Source organism: Littorina saxatilis, linkage group LG17 (genome assembly GCF_037325665.1).
Source record: "Littorina saxatilis isolate snail1 linkage group LG17, US_GU_Lsax_2.0, whole genome shotgun sequence".
In the NCBI taxonomy this organism is placed as follows: domain Eukaryota; kingdom Metazoa; phylum Mollusca; class Gastropoda; order Littorinimorpha; family Littorinidae; genus Littorina; species Littorina saxatilis.
The window spans coordinates 38170049-38190337 of NC_090261.1; the positions used below are offsets into that span (position 1 = coordinate 38170049).

Sequence of the window (20289 nt, forward strand, 5' to 3'; positions counted from 1 at the left end):
AAAAGAGGATTACGTCAAATATTGCACTTCATAAAAACAAAGAGCATTACCGAATGATCAGTTTTATCTGATGGGTGTTCCGCCATACTTTTAATTGAAAGGGCAAAAGTCCCCTTGAGTTGAATGTATGTCGGAACACCCCTCAGATTTGTAAGTTTAAACGAAAAATTGTAATGTATATCAGCAGATGATAAACATAACGATAGGCGGGGAGAGAGAGAGACAATGACAATGACAATGACAATGACAAATTCTTTATTAACGAGGGTAATGGCATAAGCAAACAGGTGCTTTTTTACATCCAGCCCTCGCCCATGGGAGGGTTTAATCTAATGATAATACGTTTTAAAAATGTTGGAATATCAATTAAAGAAGTAATAAAAACAAACGACAAACAAGCAAACGATTAACAGACTAAACAAACAAACAAAAATATACATACAAACGAACATGACATATTATTGTCAAAGGTATAATGAAAACTGCTTCAAGCAACACAAAACATGTGAAACTACGAGGGAAGAAAAAATCCGTGAAACTGAGGAGTCAATGAAGCAACTACGTTGCAAGTAATAGCATGTAGCATCGTTACATAAGTCATGTTATGAAATTAATTAGGTACATTTATCTACTGAAACGTGTAAAAGGTACAAATAAGGCATCAACAATATAAACATGTTCAGGCTAAGTGAGAACGAAATGTGCCATGTATAAGGAATGAGAAATATCTGTCTTTAAAAGTCTTGGCATTAAGAGAGAGAGAGTGAGAGAGAGAGAGTATGTCCTAACTGGATATACAAGTATATTTTTAAGTGGGGTAGCAGTATTAGGGGCTCACCGGCGTCTCACACCTGTAAGCTTATCAAAACGTCATGCACCCGTGCCAAAATATTCTATGCGCCGTGCATATATATTCAGAGTTGAGGGTTGACTGTCACTGCTCTCAAGTCGCTGTTCAACCGATCGCGCGGAAAAAGTGATGACGACACGCAGTTGATATTCGAGACCGATCAAGGTTTACCATCTTTTCCATGTGGACTTTATTGTATCCAAATCCAATACAACGACATTATCTATTTGCGTTTCTGCGATTTAAAGCAAAGGATAGAACGAGTGCACAAAAAAGGGGAGTGATACACTTTCCTTTCTCGGACAAAGGAAAATAAGATTTGCCGAACGAAAGGCACTGCAGGAAACAGCTCCATTTCTCTTCAGTTTGTGTCTGAAAAAGCTCTTCTGTTGGAAACAAAATATTTGAATGTACCAATAGTCGTCTGGAAAGAAAAAAAGGCAGAACAAATTTAATGTGAATTTTCAAGACAATATTGAAGAATTAAAAGTGTGACGATCATGATCACGATGGGAGTTCAATCCAAACTTAAGAAATGCAACACTCAGTGTTGGATTACGTTTTTATTGTTGACACTCAACATTCTTGTCACCGTGAACGGAGCACCGAAGTGTCCACCCGGTGGTACGTTTTCTGACAAACATACTGGAAGAACAGAGTGCTGTGATGGTATTTGCAAACATGCAAAGATCACTGGTATGGAACAAGAATGTAACTCCAACTGTCCCAGTAAGTACAAGCTTTTATGTTTGGGAATTTCTGTTAAATATTCAACCGTTTGTGCGCGCGTATCAGTGTGCGTGTGAACATTAAACTTATTGAAATGACTTTTGTTGTTGTTGTAATTAGCGATAAGCGATGAGTATTCCGCGTGTGAAGAAACGTCAGTACTATTTAAAAACATATTCTCGATAACTTTGTTACATTTAAATCTGATTAGCACGAGCTTTTGTGAAATACCGACACAACGTCGGTCCGTTTAAAAGATCAGATTAACCAGCATTATGGTTGGATTTGGGACAGTTGGTAAGTTGAGTTTTTCTTAATCTCAGAACCACAAAATTATCCTCTGTAGTTGACTGATTGTAAAACAAACAATAGTTTGATTTTTTTTAGTTATGCATATTAAATTAGTCCTAGTCAGTTGTCGCACTTTGTTTGTTGATTCCAACCATAGTTACTAATGTCTGTTTTCGTAGATGTTGCTAAGCTTAAGGATGTTTGCCTTTAATGGGAATTCTCATCATAGTTTTGGGGGTGTGAGCTTGTTAATTGTCCTATTTTAACTTAAAATGCTGAAAACCAAATCAAATCTCGTCAGTGAAACCGTATGTGTTTACCTGTCTCTTTTTGCCGTCAGATTACAAACCTTCGGTCCAAATCAAGCTGGAAGACATCTTCAAAGCACCACCAGACACAGGAGCAGTAGAAGCAGACTCCTCCAGCGCGACAAATCTCCCTGTCATCCTTTCAGTCATTGCTGTCGTCACGATACTCGCAGTTCTTCTGGTCGCGGTAATCACCAAGGTGAAGCTCCCGTGCGGCCATGCTAGACCCCCTCAGCGTGTTGAAGATCAGCATGAGCTTCAGGAGATGGAAGAGGCCGGTGAACGTTTCATGAACGACGGACAGGCCGATCAGACGCAACCTCAGCAGATAGAAGGTCCCGGCCATGCCGTCAGCGTTCCCGAGCAAGCGGGCAGAGCGGCTGACGTCAACCGTGAGAATGATCAGAATCCTGCGCTGGTCCTTCTTTCTGGACGTCAAGAAGAAGGTCCTCAGTATCCGGAGAACCGCCCAGCGGAGCCGCATCACGAGGCTCAGCCAGTCAATTACCCTATACGCGAGTCTGGGGATGCTGCTCCTATCTACCTTACTGCAGCTTTGGCACCTTAAAGCGCGTGTGTTAGCAGATATACTGATGTACAGACTGATGGCCGTGTTGACTGAGTGAACAGGTTTTGTCGGTTGCAAGGCTCCAAACTTCCCTTGGCCGTTTGGGTGTATTGAGAACTGATCGTAAAAACTAAACATCAAATGTCTGGTGTGTACTTGGATTTGATGGAATGGCAAGATTGTGTTCATTGATGGGGAAACTCAGTGTGCATGACTTGTCTGGTGTGTGCGTTGGCTCGCAGTCGTTGTGCGCGTGTGCACGTGCGAGCTTCAGTGTGACGCGCGCGATGACGTGTACTACTGCACAGAGAAAAAGCCAGTAAGACGGAGAGAGAGGACGCGAGCACGTGTTCACTGCACAAACAGTCTGCTTGGAACAGACCTTAGCAATGAAACTTACTTGTGCATGCCAATGAAGGCTAAGTTTAATTTTTTTGGGACCATAGCATTATTATTACACGAGTTGTCAAAATATATGCACACACAAGTTTACTGATGACAACCTTCATCGATCAAACTTCCACGATGTTTTCGCAAAGGTTGCAAGAATAATAAGCTATACGTATTTGTAAAAATGTCTTATCTATGCTAACGATATAGCTGCAGACCTAAGCCTTTGAGATTGGTAACGTAATAATATCGTCAAAAAGGGGTTTTCCGATCTGACTGCATACAGCAATGCCATGTTCTCCATTGACGAAAATTTGGCCGGGTGGGTGGGTGAAGGTTAAGTTGTTGAAGGTAGTCCGCAATGCGGCCGCGCAACCTGGTTATACTGACTTGATTATAAGCCTTCTTTTAACTTCATTTTGTGTCGCTTAAATGTAACACTGCCTGTAGTTTTGCACATGCTTTACAATCACAGCACTAGTCATATTTCTGTTCATATATATGTGAGTGGGAGAAAAGAGGGATAATCTGAGAAGACTCAAACAGTTTAAAACAAATTATTATGAACGGGAAGAAAGAAAGAAAGACAGTTGTTCCAAACTGCCAAGAAGTATCCAGTAGTGTTAAATATTACTGGCATTTATCTGTTCATATTACCACTCTGAACGGTATCAATCTTTTTTTTTTAATGACATGCTGCAACACATAAATGTCACGCATTCCGCCGGTGGAAAGTTACTCTAAGCACTCTCCTTGCTTCACTGATGCGGTTCGAGTTCTTTACTTTTTTGCTCTCTACCGAGAGTGTTTCTTTTGCCTAAAAAAAATTCTCCTGCGGTTTGTGAGCTTCTGTCCCTTCAGTGATAATAGAAAATGTCCCAATTTCGTAAATATGTAAGAACTGTCATATAACACCCCCATTGTGTTTTCAGTCCATTGCTGATGTCACGAATAAGGCAGCGAGAGAGAGAGAGAGGGAGAGAGAGAGAGAGAGAGGGGGGGGGGGCATATGCCCCAAATGGTTTCACCGTGAGGGCGTTAAAATCATGCATATGTCATCAGAGAGAGAGAGAGAGAGGGGGGAGAGAGAGAGAGAGAGAGAGAGAGAGAGAGAGAGAGAGAGAGAGAGAGAGAGAGAGAGAGAGAGAATGTACACATTCAGAGAATGATAAGGTGTGCATCTCATCATTAGATATGTATACCACGGCTGGAATTTGTTCTGGTTGTACTGTACATTATTACGGGAAAACAAATTCTATCAAAATCCTTTCATGGGTAATTCTTTGTTGACCTGTGTAATACCGGGAAATTCCCTTATGATGATGTCAGTAGTGATCCGAGGCTCTGCTGAAAGGGGAGGGGGGGGGGGGGATGTGTGGTTGATGGGTCGATGTGATGGGCCTGGGGGGGGGGGGGGGGGGTGGGGGGTAGAGGACGGAGTTTTTCTTTATCACAATTTGCATAGATAGCTTTTCCCTTGAGTGGCATTCCAAAGCATAAGCCGTGTGACTCCTGCAAAGCTGCACTGGGTAGTACAGTGGTACCTGCCACGTGAGGCCCCTTCGATGCCAAGAGGACACCTACCAAGAGAGGACACCGGTTGGCAATATCTCGATGGTTATATCCTGACCAGCTCATAACGTGTCTGTCGTGACTGACAGGCCAACCTGCATTAGAGGACAATTTTGACTGATTGCAAGAATCCTTTCGTCGCAGGTATTACTGTCTGTCTAATTTTCGGTGCGCAGTGTGTTGAAATCACGTAGTCTCTTCATTTCATCAGCAATAAAATGGCAGTAGATATCAAACCTTTCTTGACGACTTAGTATTTGTCATTAGCCTATATTCATGATCAGAAAACAGTCTCTCTCTCACCTCTCTCTCTCTAGTCTAGCCTCTCTCTCCCCGGCTCTTTCTCTCTCTCTCTCTTTCTCTCTCAGTCTCTCTCTCTCTCTCTCTCTCTCTCTCCGTCTCTCTCTCTCGGCACACCGTCACTGCACATACACAATGACACACACACCCGGTGCAACGAGCGCGTGCCGCACACACCCGAAAAACGGAGCCTGTGCCGGACACACACACATGATTGACACACACACACACACACACACCCGGCCGTCACCGTCGGCGCGCACAGGGCACACACACACACTGTGACACACCGGCACACACACACAAACACACCGGCACAAACTTGAACACACACACTGACACACTGTGATACACGGCTGACACCCATGCACACCGCATCAGCCGGTGCACGCCGTGCACAGTGACACACAGTGACACGCACGCGCACACACACACGTCTGACATATAATAATAATATATTATATCTGAAATACAAAGAGGTCAGTTTGATCCCTCATCAACCAAGAGCAGTCGCAGCTTGCAGCACCACCGTGGCTCAGCCTTCAGTGAAGTCAGAGACATAGATGGTGAAGTTGACGATTATGATGACACACACTGAAATACGGCCTGACAACCAGGCCAAAACATGACACTAGAAATAAACAAGTAAGCGAGAAATGTTTTGCTCGTGCTAAGGATTCCGTGCAAACTACGGAAAGCAACTCTCTTGGCACCTTTAAGTTCATCAGCCAAACTACCAAACTCAACTACCAACACCAGTCTCGAGAATCTAACCTGCATAGGCCTACGTGCGCGGCACTATTCCAGACAACTCAGGCAGGAGTCAAGGGACTAGACTAGCCTCCCTTTGTTTACTATGAGTTGGTTATACGTTCTGGGCACAGAAAATCCAAGTTTGAAAGCAGTATTGACGAGTTAGCACCACCTCAGCCTCTGCATGTGCCTGTGCATGGGATACATGATTTATTAAGGTATTGCATTACATAAAATGTAATAAATAGTTTGCTAAAACGCTGACGATAAGGTCATTCCAGAACCGTACTTGCGTTTAATTTTCTCGACAAGTTACCAGCTCCACGCGCTCAACCACCACTTGATTTCGTTGCTGTTGCATCTCTGCCTCTGCGTGATCAATAGAATACGCTCGCGCTGGAAGCTGGCTAAAGCAGCACAAAAAGGAAACGGAGTCAACGCATGACCGAGGGGGAGGCAGAACGAGATGGGGATAAGATAGAAATGTCGCCGAATAACGAGCGTGACATTTGACTCCGCTCTGGATTCGCTCGATACGTCGCTGAAAGCATCAAGTGGGGAGGCTACTCGGTAGCGCTGGCTAGTGTTTGTTTGTGTGTGTATGGTGTCTGTGGCCTCGCCGCATGCCTGTGTCCGATTGTCTGCGAGCAGTTTTGATGCCAGAGTTATCTTTAGCCAGGCCGATGACTCACAGTCCGATTGGAGCTGTTATTAGCAACACACACATCGATTTTTCAAGTACATCTGTAAGCGTCTCTCCCCATTGCTTGGTGCAGCTGCTGTGTTGTGTTATGCTTTGCTGTTCGTTGGACCATTGACCCTGAAGCCTAAAAGACTGTGATTCCTTCTCTTGTGTATGTACACTGTTGCTGTTTTGGAAACTGTGTAAGGGGTACTTATTTAGTTATTATAGCTTGAGTGAAGAATGCAGTGTGCGCAAGTATGCGCCTGTCGAGTCCGAGAGTTTGCTTTCATGCAGTTTTGCTGGGAAACCCATATTATGTAACAGTCAGGGGCGCTTGAGGAGAGAGAAAAATTGGTTGATAAAATAATACTGTGGTTTTGCATATATATATATATATATATATATATATATGCCCTCTGTTCGGATTGTGAAATGTGCAGCTGGTCTAGTAAGATTTTTTTCTGTTTCTGATTGCATTACTGTTTGTCCTGTGAGTGTGATGTAGTTTTACCTTTACAACGGAGTTCCATTTTGCTTCTTATGCCACATACAAATTATCTTTTCCCATTTCCTTTCACTGCCGACATTCAGTATGTGTTCACTGTAACAGATTTGTCAATGTCATACAGGTTTTTCAAAATCAAAGTCAAACAAATGCATAGCACTCAAGGAGACTGGAAGTGGACTTAAATTATTCTTTCCGAACCTGTGTTAATTAAGTTCCGTTCACATGGTAGACTTTCAACCAATTTTCCACAAGTTTTAGTTGGTTTGAAGTCGTTCAGGATCAAGTAGCCGAGGCCAAATTGGCGGAAAGTCTGCCATCTGAATGTACTTGACAATTTCAGACTGATTTAGCAGCAACATGAAAACTAGGTTGAGTGCTGCTTGACTCCTCAGCAATTTACAAGCGACTTGTGGCAGACTTTCATCATCGCGCCTCCCAATAGGGTTATAGGTCTAGCCAGGAAGCGCAATGAATGTGACCCTTAATTCAGCCTGAATGTGCAAGTAGGATATGCGCCGAAATGGCTGCGATCTGCTGGTCGATGTGAATGCGTGATGTATTGTGTAAAAAAAATTCCATCTCACACGGCATTGAGTCCGAGTCTGGAGATACGCGCGCGATATAAGACTTCATATAATATAATAACAAGTCGCGTAAGGCGAAAATACAACATTTAGTCAAGTAGCTGTCGAACTCACAGAATGAAACTGAACGCAATGCAACGCAGCAAGACCGTATACTCGTAGCATCGTCAATCCACCGCGCACGGCAAAGGCAGTGAAATTGACAGGAAGAGCGGGGTAGTACTTGCGCTGAGAAGGATAGCACGCTTTTCTGTACCTCTCTTTGTGTTAACTTTCTGAGCGTGTTTTTAATCCAAACATATCATATCTATATGTTTTTGGAATCAGGAACCGACAAGGAATAAGATGAAAGTGTTTTTAAATTGATTTCAACAATTTAATTTTGATAATAATTTTTATATATTTAATTTTTAGAGCTTGTTTTTAATCCGAATATAACATATTTATATGTTTTTGGAATCAGCAAATGATGGAGAATAAGATGAACGTAAATTTGGATCGTTTTAGAAAAAAATTTTTTTTTTTTACAATTTTCAGATTTTTAATGACCAAAGTCATTAATTAATTTTTAAGCCACCAAGCTGAAATGCAATACCGAAGTCCGGGCTTCGTCGAAGACTACTTGACCAAAATTTCAACCAATTTGGTTGAAAAATGAGAGCGTGACAGTGCCGCCTCAACTTTCACGAAAAGCCGGATATGACGTCATCAAAGACATTTATCAAAAAAAGGAAAAAAACGTTCGGGGATATCATACCCAGGAACTCTCATGTCAAATTTCATAAAGATCGGTCCAGTAGTTTGGTCTGAATCGCTCTACACGCACGCACGCACACACGCACACACATACACCACGACCCTCGTTTCGATTCCCCCTCGATGTTAAAACATTTAGTCAAAACTTGACTAAATGTAAAAATGGACATTTTCAGCTGACTTGGTTGACTTGAGACAAAAATCGCTGAAACGTTGGTGGAAAGTTGGTTGTAAGTCTGCCATGTAAACTTTAGCTTTTTACACAGCCACAACAGTTTTCTATATTCATTCTTTGGGCTGCTCCTTCAAGTTGACAAACCACCTGTAGACTGATAAGAGTTCTACATGTCTAATTTTGTTCTTCTTCAGAATGACCTGTTCTCAATGGGACCAAGTCTCCACCACCCACACAACGCCCACATAGCAGGAGGCCGTCTAAGAAGGTTCTGGAAAGACGCCAACGGGCGCCCCACCTCCACCTCACCATGGAGCGGATGCCGTACGAGTACAAGGATCACCACATGGTTCTCCTCGAGGAACTCAAAGCCATGCTGGACGACAGGCTTCTCATCGACGTCTACATCTGCGTGGAGAGCGTCGAGATCCCGTGTCACCGCAACGTTCTGTCGGCGGCTAGTCCGTACTTCCGAGCCATGTTCACCTCGGACATGTCCGAGAGCAAGCAGCTGAAGGTCAAGCTGCATGAGATTGATGCTGCTGCTGTGTCTGCTCTTGTGGACTTCGCTTACACTGGAAAGGTAGGGTCTTGAGATATTATTGGTGGGGGTGGGTGTGTGCGTGTTGGGGGGTCAGATATGGGATATGGGGCAGGGGGGTATTGCATGGTGAGGGGATTGGAGAGAAGAGGATTATTGACATGTGTTCAGAGAAGTACTTTTGTAATGTTTTTCGCATTAAAGTTTCATGTGGATTTATAAGTGATCTGGTATGTTAAGAAAATAGTCCTACTCTGAGTTTCGTGCATCACCTTGTGTTTCTTCCTCTCTGTTTCGGCGCCTGTCTCTGTCCCTGTGGAGAGCCTCTGTCTGTTTTTAGGGTCAGATACACCCGCCCCATCCACATCAACTCTTTTTCTGGTCTGGCTGTCCTCTGTATGTCTGCTATATTTGTCTCTCTATCTGTCTCTCGCTCTAAGTCTTAGGCAGCAACAGAGAGGCAGAAAGACCAATGAACTCAGCATTGTTCACTCTATTCTTGTCTGTCTGTCCTCTGTCCTACTGTCTGTCTGTCTGTGTCTTTTTCTTTCAGTCTCCGTCTCTCCCCCAACCTCAAGCACCCTCAGTCTTGCATTCACAACTTATCTCAAAGACCTCCAAAATTCAACCCAGTCATTCCCTTATTCTTTCAGGTGGAAGTGACAAGAAGTAACGCACAAAGCCTGCTTGCCACGGCCTCTCTGCTAGAAATGCTGCCAATCCAGCGTGCCTGTGCCAAGTTTATGGAGATGCAACTCGACATCAACAACTGCATCGGTATCCACCACTTTGCCAATGCTCACAGCTTGCAGGAGCTTGCTCACAAAGCTCGCGAGTTCATCGAGAAGAACTTCACCCAGGTCAGCCAGACAGAGGAGTTCCTTCACCTGAGCTTCATGCAGCTTGCTGATCTGGTGGCCTCTGATGAGCTTAATGTGGAGAAGGAAGAGGTCAGTGTTTTTACATTTTGTAGGACACGTATATATATATGTAACTGTCATAGGAATACATTGTCATAGGAATACATTCTTGAGATTTAGCCAGGAGTGTCACACTTTTTTCTCTGTCATTGTTTTTGTGTTGGGGTTGTCTTTTTGGGGGTGTGTTAGTTTTTGTGACGTTTGACTTCTTCCATGGCTATCCTTCTTCTTCTGTGTTGTTGGGCAGCAACTCCCACAGGCTATCCAAGTGTGATGGAATCCCCTTTCCAGATGTTTTGCTTCTAACGTCTGTAAATTTACATCCCTTTTCAAACCTGATTATCTCAGATTTTTTGTAGGTCTTATAACCGGGAGTTCCGTATTATGCAAAGCTGGTTTCAGTGAGTAAACTTTGGTCGAGCAGAGGGGTAAGAGTGTTTGGCTGACTTGGGGTCATTCATGAGCTATAGCTATACAACTCTCTGGTGGCACCCCAGTCTTTTTGATATATATATATCGTACTTTCGGGACTATAAGGCCCTTCCTTATATATAGGGCGCAACCCCCACTTTTGAGGTAAAATTGAGAAAAAACATCACATTAGGCGCTTCCGGTCTATAAGCTGCACATCAAAGGAAGAATACAGACTCTGAGTAGAAATATGTGTGCTCTGTGTGTGGGGAGATCAAAGGCAGGTCCATTGTGATAGCTGGGTGGCCTTGTTTATAGACACTGACCTTCTTCCCAGGGGTCAATGACCCAGTTTTAGCTATGAGAGGTGGTTCCCCTGTCATATCTGAGAGAGGAAACACTTCCTGCATCAGGGTCAGTGACTGAGTTTAACCTATGGGGCGGTCTCTTTGATGTCTCCAGAGGAAACTTGCCCAGGGTAGTACCTAGTAGCTGAAACATGCATTATCACAAGTTGTTTGACTGGTGCTCAGGCGGTCTCTTTGATGTCTGAGATGAAACTTGGCCTGGGATTTCTATTTTAACAACACATAGGGCGCGGCAGGGGTCAAGATTGAGAAAAAAAGTTGCGCCTTATAGTCCCTAAAATGCTATATTGACCCAGGTGATTCTTTACAGCTTTGAGTCTTGATTCTTATCTATGAATTTTTGGGCGGTTGGTTGGTGATGCTTCTTCATTACAAAGTTGATGACTCCTATGATTTTCATTTCACAGGTTCTATGGGGAACTGAGATAACCATGATTTTTCTTGATAACCTTAAATCTCAGTTTTTAATTTGTGAATATCATGGTGGTTGTTGATGATACAATGAGTGACAGTGCTTATGAGAATATGACTACATTTTTTTTAATGTCACAGGTTGTATGGGAAGCCGTAATGACCTGGGTGAGTCACAACCTGGAGGATCGCACACCACAGATCGGCAAACTTCTCTCTCGCATCCGCCTCCCCCTCTTACCCCCCAAGTTTGTCCAGGAGAGCATCGCCCCCCATCTCATCATCCAGCGGTCTCAGACCTGTCAAGAAATCCTCTCCGACATGCGGGACTTTGAGCGCAACCCTCAGTCGTACACCGGTGATTATGACTTTTCCTTCTCGCTGCGCACGGGCATGATCAAGCCTGAGCACTGCATTCTGTTGTTAGGCGGCCTGACGCAGAGCAGGTCGTCCATCAACTGCTACAACCCATTAACGAGGGAGACATTCCAGATGGCTATGTTCCCTGACTGTGAAGGCAGGTCGGGTTATTACTGTGTTGAGGACCCTGGGGTAGTGGTCGCTGAGGACGTTCACATCTACGCTGGCGGCGGCAACTATATTTACCATGAGAGTTATGGTGATGCTGTGTCAGACGAGGACTCCTTTGATGACTTTGACGAGGAGGAGTCTGTCCGTCGCGACTTCTTTTACTATGACAACGACCATAACCGCTGGGTGCCTAAGAGTCCGATGCTGTTCCCCAAATCCAACTTCACCCTGACGCACATCGACGGCAAGATTTTCAGCTTTGGTGGGCTGACCATGAACCAGCACCCCACGGAGATCTGTGAGTGCTACGACATCGAGAAGAACCAGTGGATGTACGTCGGGATGATGCCCATGAATGTTGTGGATCTCTCCAGCGTCAGTTTCGGTGGCCAAGCGTACTTACTGGGCGGGAGGTCAGGGGTGACGCCTCACAATACAGTGATTAAGTATGATCCCAGAAGCGCACAGTGGACCACTCTAGCTAGTATGCACACCCCTCGGTTCAACTTCGGATGTTGTGTTGTGGACGATGAGATTATTGTGGCTGGTGGGCAGGTCTACACCCACACGTCGAGAACGATACACCGTGAGTCTCTCCGAACGGTAGAAATTTACACCATCGCCACCAACCAGTGGCGAGCAGGTGCCTCCCTCCCCGCCAGCATGTTCAACGTAGGTCTAATGCAAATTAACGGGGCCATCTACGCATGTGGAATGGTGGAGCACCAGCGAACGCCGTTCAAGATCAATCGTCACAACGTTGTGTTCAAGTTGGACATTGTGCTCAACGAGTGGCATAAAATTGAGGGGGACCTGTGCGAGGTTCGAAGTTACGCTCCTGTAGCCGCCAAGCTCCACACGCGTAAACTGTCGCAGGTGTTTCGACCAGAGGTGGACACTTGATGGGAGAAATCTGTTTCTTAAAGTTCTGAAAGATGCAATTTTATCTTGTGACTTCATTTGTTATCATTTTTATTTTTTCTGTGTGTCTTTTTTCGTCATGTTTTTTGTGTCTTTGTTTGATTTTTCTTGTTCCCTGTACAGTGGAACTCCCCTTTTGAGACCTTGTACATTCAGAGAAAATCAGGTCTTAAAAAGGAGGGAGTCTTAAAGGGTTCAATTTAAAGATGTTATGTATAGAAAATCTCAAAAATCAAGGTCTGAAAAAGAAGGAAGTCTTAAATTGGGAGGTATTAAAATCCACTGTATTGCTTTCACTCATTTTGCCTGAATCCTTCCTCTGTTTGTTTATCTTTCTTCGACATTCAGCAAGAATTTTTCTTGTAATGTGATCTCCCAAGCTTTTGTACTGTGAACTTAGTTTTTGTAGATGTTTCCTTATGTGAAGGTGACAACAGCAGCTGATTGGCGTGTAAAGGCCGTGTTGCAATCTTAAGTTTCTGACCACATGTGTAATACTGGTCAGCTCTATTAGAACCGTTACAGCTTTTGTAATTGTTTGCTCTGCGAAAGAGCTGAACATTCACTTTCTTGCTCAGAAAAACACAGCATTTTTGTGTAATGATTGTTAATGTAAAACACCCGACCAACTTCTCAATACCTGTGATACAGTAATGACCTGCGTAACAGCATTCCTCCATGATATCTTTTTTATGCTCCAATAGGTTTTGACTTTCACAAGTTTTGAGACTGAGAGTGCAGCAATTTGTAAAACTTTATTGTTTGCAATGGGGTTTTATATCTGTATTGAGAGCTGTGCATTTTTCAATAACATTTTTCATTGCTAATAATTGCAATATTGGCGATGACAGTGAATATGAAGAAAATGAGTGGAAGTGAGCATCATCTTTTGTTTGTTTGGGTCTGGGTGTGTGTGTCTGTGTGCATGGGTTTGAGTGTGAGTTTTTTGTCTGTGTATTATGTCTGGATTTTGACAAGTCAGTTCCAAGAGCTTTTGGTTCATGAATAGAATTAAATAAGGCAGGTCTCTCTCTCTCTCTCTCTCTCTCTCTCTCTCTCTCTCTCTCTCTCTCTCTCTCTCTCTCTCTCTCTCTCTCTCTCTCTCCCTCTCTCTCCCTCTCTCTGTCTGTCTCTGTCTCTTCCTCCACCTCTCTCACTCTCTGTGAAAGATTAGTTAAACAGACGGCAATGCAACCGAGAGCTGTGTAGTGTAAAGGAAGAGGCATAAAGAATGTATGTATGTCCTGCTGTCTTTGTCTCCCTTTATTGATCAGTGTAGAGAGGCTTATGTCACTTACCGGTATGTGCATATTTTTGTTACATAAATCTGATTTCTCCCCAAAAAGGAGGGATTTAGAACTTTTGTGAAAGAAAACCAGTGTTTATTGCATGTGATTTTTGAACACTATTTCTATATATATGTGAAAGTCAGTTACTTTTTGTTATTGTTTATTTCATTGAATTGAATCATTCAGTGCACTTAGTGCTTTTGTGAACAAGAAACAATTGACAAGTGGCTCTATCCCATCTCCCCCCCCCTTTCCCCGTCGCGATATAACCTTCGTGGTTGAAAACGACGTTAAACACCAAATAAAGAAAAGAAAGAATTCAGTGCACATTTACAGTCTTAGGAGTTGACGTTGTTTGTTGTTCACTGAGTTCCTTGACCACAATTTTAATGTTCACCTCATGTTAGTTGTTACTGCGGGATTTTACACTGTTGGGCATTTTGGATTCTGGTTCCTGTGAAATTTTGAGATTGTTATTTGATTCTCTAGTTTTGTTTAAAAGATAGAAACCAATCCAAACACCCCTTTATCACTTTTGTTACAATAATGATTGTGACACTGGAAAGCAATTTTCCTTATTGTCTTTAAGGACAATCAATAAATGCTTGAGTCTTGTGATTTCAATTTGAATGTTGAATATATATATGCAGTGTATTTTGTTGTGATGATCTCGTTTTGATATCTAAGGTTGCTGTTTGAGCGTCTTGTTTTGTTTAAAGAAAGCAAACATTTGGACCACCATTTATTTATTTTATTACAGTACTGTTTTTTGTACATTGTCAATCAAAATGTTTGATATATTTTGTGGTGATGATCTCGTTTTGTTTACAAATGGGAGAGTTTTGGGGTCACTGTGTTTCCAGTTTTACAGTATGTAATAGACAATGTTCGGAAATAACTCTTTCAGGTTTGTATGGGATGTGACAAAGTGTATACTTTTGCTTTTATTGAGGCAAACTTGCCCACATGTCATTATAGACGAGGGCTGTGTCCGAATCACATGGACAAGAACCATGTGTGGAAAGCTTGCCTCGAGAAAAGCGAGAGTTATTTACTCGTTCACAACCCATACATGCTTGACAGACTTATTTCTTGAGTTTTTCCATTAAGTTGATGTGTGTGTGTGTGTGTGTGTGTAGAGTTTTTTTTAACTCTACCACATGGTTATATTTATTCAAGTCATACCATACAGGATAATAGTGCATAAATCAGTTGATGCACTAGCGTTAAGTGCAAGAGTATCTTTAGTACACTATTTATTTTAGAGATCAAATAACCAAAGGGAAGTAAGCGCTCTATATGCATACAACATGTGTAATGGAGTAAGTGAGAGTTATACGGTATGCAAACTGTGGCATGAAGATGTTATAAAATTCAGGTAGATGTAATTGAGAATTGGCGGGGGCCCGGTAGCTCAGTTGGTAGAGCACTGGACTTGTGATCGGAAGGTCACGGGTTCAAATTCGGGCCGGGACGGACACGGGTCAACTTTATGTGCAGACCCAGAGACGGAAGCCATGTCCCACCCCTGTGTCACCACAATGGCATGTAAAAGACCTCGGTCATTCTGCCATAAGTGCAGATGGCTGATACCACCTAAACACGCATACACTTGTGTATTTCGTCAAAAGCCATGAGGGCGTAAAACTCGAATCATATAACCCATATCTTGTCCTTAAGAGGCGAAATATTTAGCATGTAGAACATAAAGCATTCTCTCTTATCTTTTTGAGAATTGGGACATTTATGTCATATTTTTATTGGGTTGAACGGCAGAAATCGTCCTTAGTCAAGTTAGTGTAGATTGCAGTTGTTAAGAGTTCCATAGGGAATTAAAGTGGATTTTCCATTAACTGCTTCGATTTTTTTTTTTTTAAGGACCAGGGGACTGGTTCTGCTTGTCTCTCCCTTGCAGCTGTTGAATATATTAAGAATGCTTATGTCTCTTTGTGTCTTAGATAATAATTGCTGGGCCCCCCGCGGGTTAGGGGGAGTCCCATATTGGTTGGGACGAGAAAGAATTTACCCGATGCTCCCCAGGCCCCCCGCGGGTTAGGGGGAGTCCCATATTGGTTGGGACGAGAAAGAATTTACCCGATGCTCCCCAGCATGTCGTAAGAGGCGACTAACGGATTCTGTTTCTCCTTTTACCCTTGTTAAGTGTTTCTTGTATAGAATATAGTTAATGTTTGTAAAGATTTTAGTCAAGCAGTATGTAAGAAATGTTAAGTCCTTTGTACTGGAAACTTGCATTCTCCCAGTAAGGTCATATATTGTACTACTGTACGTTGCAAGCCCCTGGAGCAAATTTTTGATTAGTGCTTTTGTGAACAAGAAACAATTGACAAGTGGCTCTATCCCATCTCCCCCCTTCCCTCCGTCGCGATATAACCTTGAATGGTTGAAAACGACGTTAAACACCAAATAAAGAACGAAAGAATAATTGCTGGTAGGAGCTGCAGACATATAGGTGCATATGAGAAGATCATGCTTAGTGTAGTAACAGTTTTTTTCTTTCTTTATTTGGTGTTTAACGTCGTTTTCAACTGTTCAAGGTTATATCGCGACGGGTAGTAACAGTTTTATGTTTGATAAAAAGAATCGGTGAAATGAATTGTCTTTTTGAACTTGTTTTGGGAGCAAACTTGTGACTACCTCCCTTTATACTTCTGTTTAATAAAATACAATTTTGTTTTTGAACTGTTTTTCAGTTTTTGTGGAAATGTAACATAATTCCATGTGTTACTGGCAAGTTTTGTTTTGCTGTGTTTCCATGTTTTTGATACAATTTTCAACAGTATTGATCGATGGGTTTTGTGTTTTACAATTTTACCTTTGTATGTGCTAAGATGTTTTGTAAAGAACACAGAGAATGTCACTTGTATAAATACTTTCCGGGATAATTCCTGCTTACAAACGTTTACACGAGTTAATGCACATGCATGATGAAAGACTATTAAGTTTGAAAGTAATTATGCATTATAGTTTCTACATGGTCAAGAATTTTCTATGTGACATAGTTACAGAGTTTTTGATATGGTGTGCTTCGCTTAAGTTTAAAAGGCAGCATTTTACTTATGCACTATCAGAATCTGTAATGATCAGATGTTTTGCCTTTCTATCTGTCTGTTTCTCTGTCCACGACCTAGTTGACTGGAGAAGAATTACATTCACAGAGAGTTATTATTATTTCACAGACTTGTGGTTTCGCTGCGAAAGCATTATAACAGACTTGCTTACCCATACAATTTTGGCACATTGTTTTGTCTCAAATACAGTACCGTATTCTACATGTACAAATACTGTATTGTAAAATACAATTCTATGCTATTATAAAAAAACAAACATTCTTTTTACCCTTCTAAGATAAGACCACAAACACCATCTATTGTGGCGGGGATGTAGCAGTGCAGCCCCTCTGTACAGTAGAACCCCCATCATGTGTTAAAAAGATAGGATCAATTTCAAAGTGAAGGTCAATTTACAGAGGAGAACAAGGTCTCACTATGGGGGAAGTCTTGGGGGCTCTTAAAAAGGAAGTTCCACTTTTCTATAAAGCCAGTTCAGAGAGGGTAGGTCTGTGTAGTAGACGGGTTATAATATAGGAGACAGCATCCTCATGTATTTTGCAAGTAATGGTGCTAACCCCAGTAGAATGTTGCTTCTTGAACTTTTTTTTTCTTATTAAAATTTGTTTGGTTTGAATGCCTCTGGGCAGATGCTGCCTGAGGCTGAGATGCTATTAGCTCTGGTATAGTGGAAGTTGTTCACATGGTTTTAGGTACATGGCTGCTAAAAATGTAAACAAATTTATTATTTTCTTGACCTAGTATTATTTATTTATACATGTACAATATTTATAGTTGGGTACAGCCTGTTTTTATGTCCAGACCATATTGACATTGAAGTACAATCAAGTTAAGCAGTCTATTAAAGTTGTTTGCATGCTTAAATTGTAAAATGAAAGAAGACTGAAGGATACAAAATGAAGGATGTGCCTGAGAGCATCCTTGGAAAGAGCTCTGGGAAAAGAGGAAAAATTAACAAGTGTGTGATATTCAGCACATTTGGTAATATTTGTAGCAGCAAGTAGTTCTGCATTGACACTAGACTTACAATTACATCTTGCTTTGCCTTATTTTGAAGGTCATGTAAGTGATCTACACTGGTTAAAAAAAAAGCATGTTAGAGATAACCATGCATACTCCTTGATCAGTGCTCTCTGAGAAGATAAAAAGTTAACGTTTGTGTGAAATTTAAGCTTTTTGACTCACATGCGAAGCAAAAGTGAGTCTATGTACTCACCCGAGTCGTCCGTCCGTCCGTCCGTCCGGTCGTCCGTCCGTCCGGAAAACTTTAACGTTGGATATTTTTTGGACACTATTCAGTCTATCAGTACCAAATTTGGCAAGATGGTGTATGATGACAAGGCCCCAAAAAACATACATAGCATCTTGACCTTGCTTCAAGGTCAAGGTCGCAGGGGCCATAAATGTTGTCTAAAAAACAGCTATTTTTCCCATTTTCTCTGAAGTTTTTGAGATTTGATACCTCACCTATATATGATATATAGGGCAAAGTAAGCCCCATCTTTTGATACCAGTTTGGTTTACCTTGCTTCAAGGTCAAGGTCACAGGAGCTCTTCAAAGTTGGATTGTATACATATTTTGAAGTGACCTTGACCCTGAACTATGGAAGATAACTGTTTCAAACTTAAAAATTATGTGGGGCACATGTTATGCTTTCATCATGAGACACATTTGGTCACATATGATCAAGGTCAAGGTCACTTTGACCCTTATGAAATGTGACCAAAATAAGGTAGTGAACCACTAAAAGTGACCATATCTCATGGTAGAAAGAGCCAATAAGCACCATTGTACTTCCTATGTCTTGAATTAACAGCTTTGTGTTGCATGACCTTGGATGACCTTGACCTTGGGTCAAGGTCACATGTATTTTGGTAGGAAAAATGTGTAAAGCAGTTCTTAGTGTATGATGTCATTGCTAGGTTTAGCTGAAGGTCAAGGTCATGTAAAGGTCAAGCATGTGAGTCGTATGGGCTTTGTTTTGGTGACAACAAATATTACTGTACTGGCATTATTTATAGACACGTGTGTTTTGAAGGTCATTTAAGGATCATAGGCTGATTAGATAGTTATTTTAGAGATAGCCAGAGTCCTTGAAATGAGTTCTTGGAAAAGAAGAAAAGTTAACGAGTATGTGAAAATAGTTCTGCACAATTATTGCTTGAGAAGATTGGCTTCACACTTGACATGATTTTAAAGGCCATTGAAAGAACCTGGACTGGTTAGGATCTATTATACAGAATGAAGGTATGATAGAAAAAGCTAGCGTTCTTGAAAAGAGTTCTCGGAAAAGATGAAACGTTAATGAATGTGCGAAATTAAGCTCATTGGGTTTTATTTGTAGTGGCAGATAGTTCTGCACAAGTATTGGTTGAGCTAGGAACCTTGTGTCTCACTTGACGTTATTTTGAAGTTTGTTTTAAAAAACCAGTGAAAGTGAATGTGATATGTATGTCTGTGCTTGTCACTTAACTTGCTTGCTTTGCCTTCTATAAATGTGTTTGTGTGCATGAAATGGTGATGGAATAAATCCAACTGCAGCAAAATCTGAAGAACATTTTTGGGTGGATTTCTATCTTTTAAATTCTGTTATCTCTTCCTTGGAGTGCAAGACTTGTTTGAAAAGGAGATGTTGTGAAATTTGAATTGTGTTTTGTTTGCTTGTTTCTTTCATTCTTTCTTTCTTTTCACAGTCTTTCTTTGCATTTTGTTTTTCTGTCTTTAAGTTGTTAATCTCTTTTCTTATTTTTTATCTGTATGAGGTTTGTTGTTTTCATGTGTTTGCTAGATTTTGTATTTACTTATATTTTTCACATGATCCCCAACACACACACACACACACACACACACATGCACGCATGCATGCATGCACTCACGCACGCAAATAAAAAAAACAAAAAGACGGAGAGAAACAGATACACACACACAAAGAAGAGAAAGGAAATATGGGCGTAACTACATGTATCAGCGAGATTAGATTCAGTTAAAGGCGTTGCTTCAATTACATTTTGTGTCATTCACTCTTGTGTACGAAACAACCCATATGAATGCAAAGAAATGTATAATGTATGTATGTGGAAGTGAACAGACTTTCCTTGACATCCCAGTATGATTACCCAGTCCATTCCTTGTACAGTGGTACCTGTGATGTGAGGCCCCTCCAATGAGAGGACACCTCCAATGAAAGTACACTTTCTGTTGTCTCTTCGACTGAGGCCCCTCCGATGAGAAGACACCTCCAATGTAAGGACACTTCTGCTGTACCTTTGGCTATCATCTTGACCAGAATATACCTGCCATGACAGGCCACCTACAACGAAGGAACACTTTTGTCTTTT

General features: G+C 41.8%; 2 protein-coding genes across 2 annotated transcripts; both read left to right on the forward strand.

Moving 5' to 3' along the window:
- The first annotated feature begins 921 nt into the window (after positions 1-921).
- On the forward strand, positions 922-4488 carry LOC138952723 (uncharacterized). Its single transcript, XM_070324434.1, has 2 exons — positions 922-1579; positions 2211-4488. The coding sequence occupies exons 1-2, from the start codon at positions 1351-1353 to the stop codon at positions 2744-2746; spliced, it is 765 nt and encodes a 254-aa protein (XP_070180535.1). The 5' UTR covers positions 922-1350; the 3' UTR covers positions 2747-4488.
- Positions 4489-5638: 1150 nt separating this feature from the next.
- LOC138952031 (kelch-like protein 20) lies at positions 5639-19506 on the forward strand. The gene is made up of 4 exons (XM_070323608.1): positions 5639-5979; positions 8664-9052; positions 9664-9960; positions 11262-19506. The coding sequence occupies exons 2-4, from the start codon at positions 8780-8782 to the stop codon at positions 12552-12554; spliced, it is 1863 nt and encodes a 620-aa protein (XP_070179709.1). The 5' UTR covers positions 5639-5979; positions 8664-8779; the 3' UTR covers positions 12555-19506.
- The last annotated feature ends 783 nt before the right edge of the window (positions 19507-20289 follow it).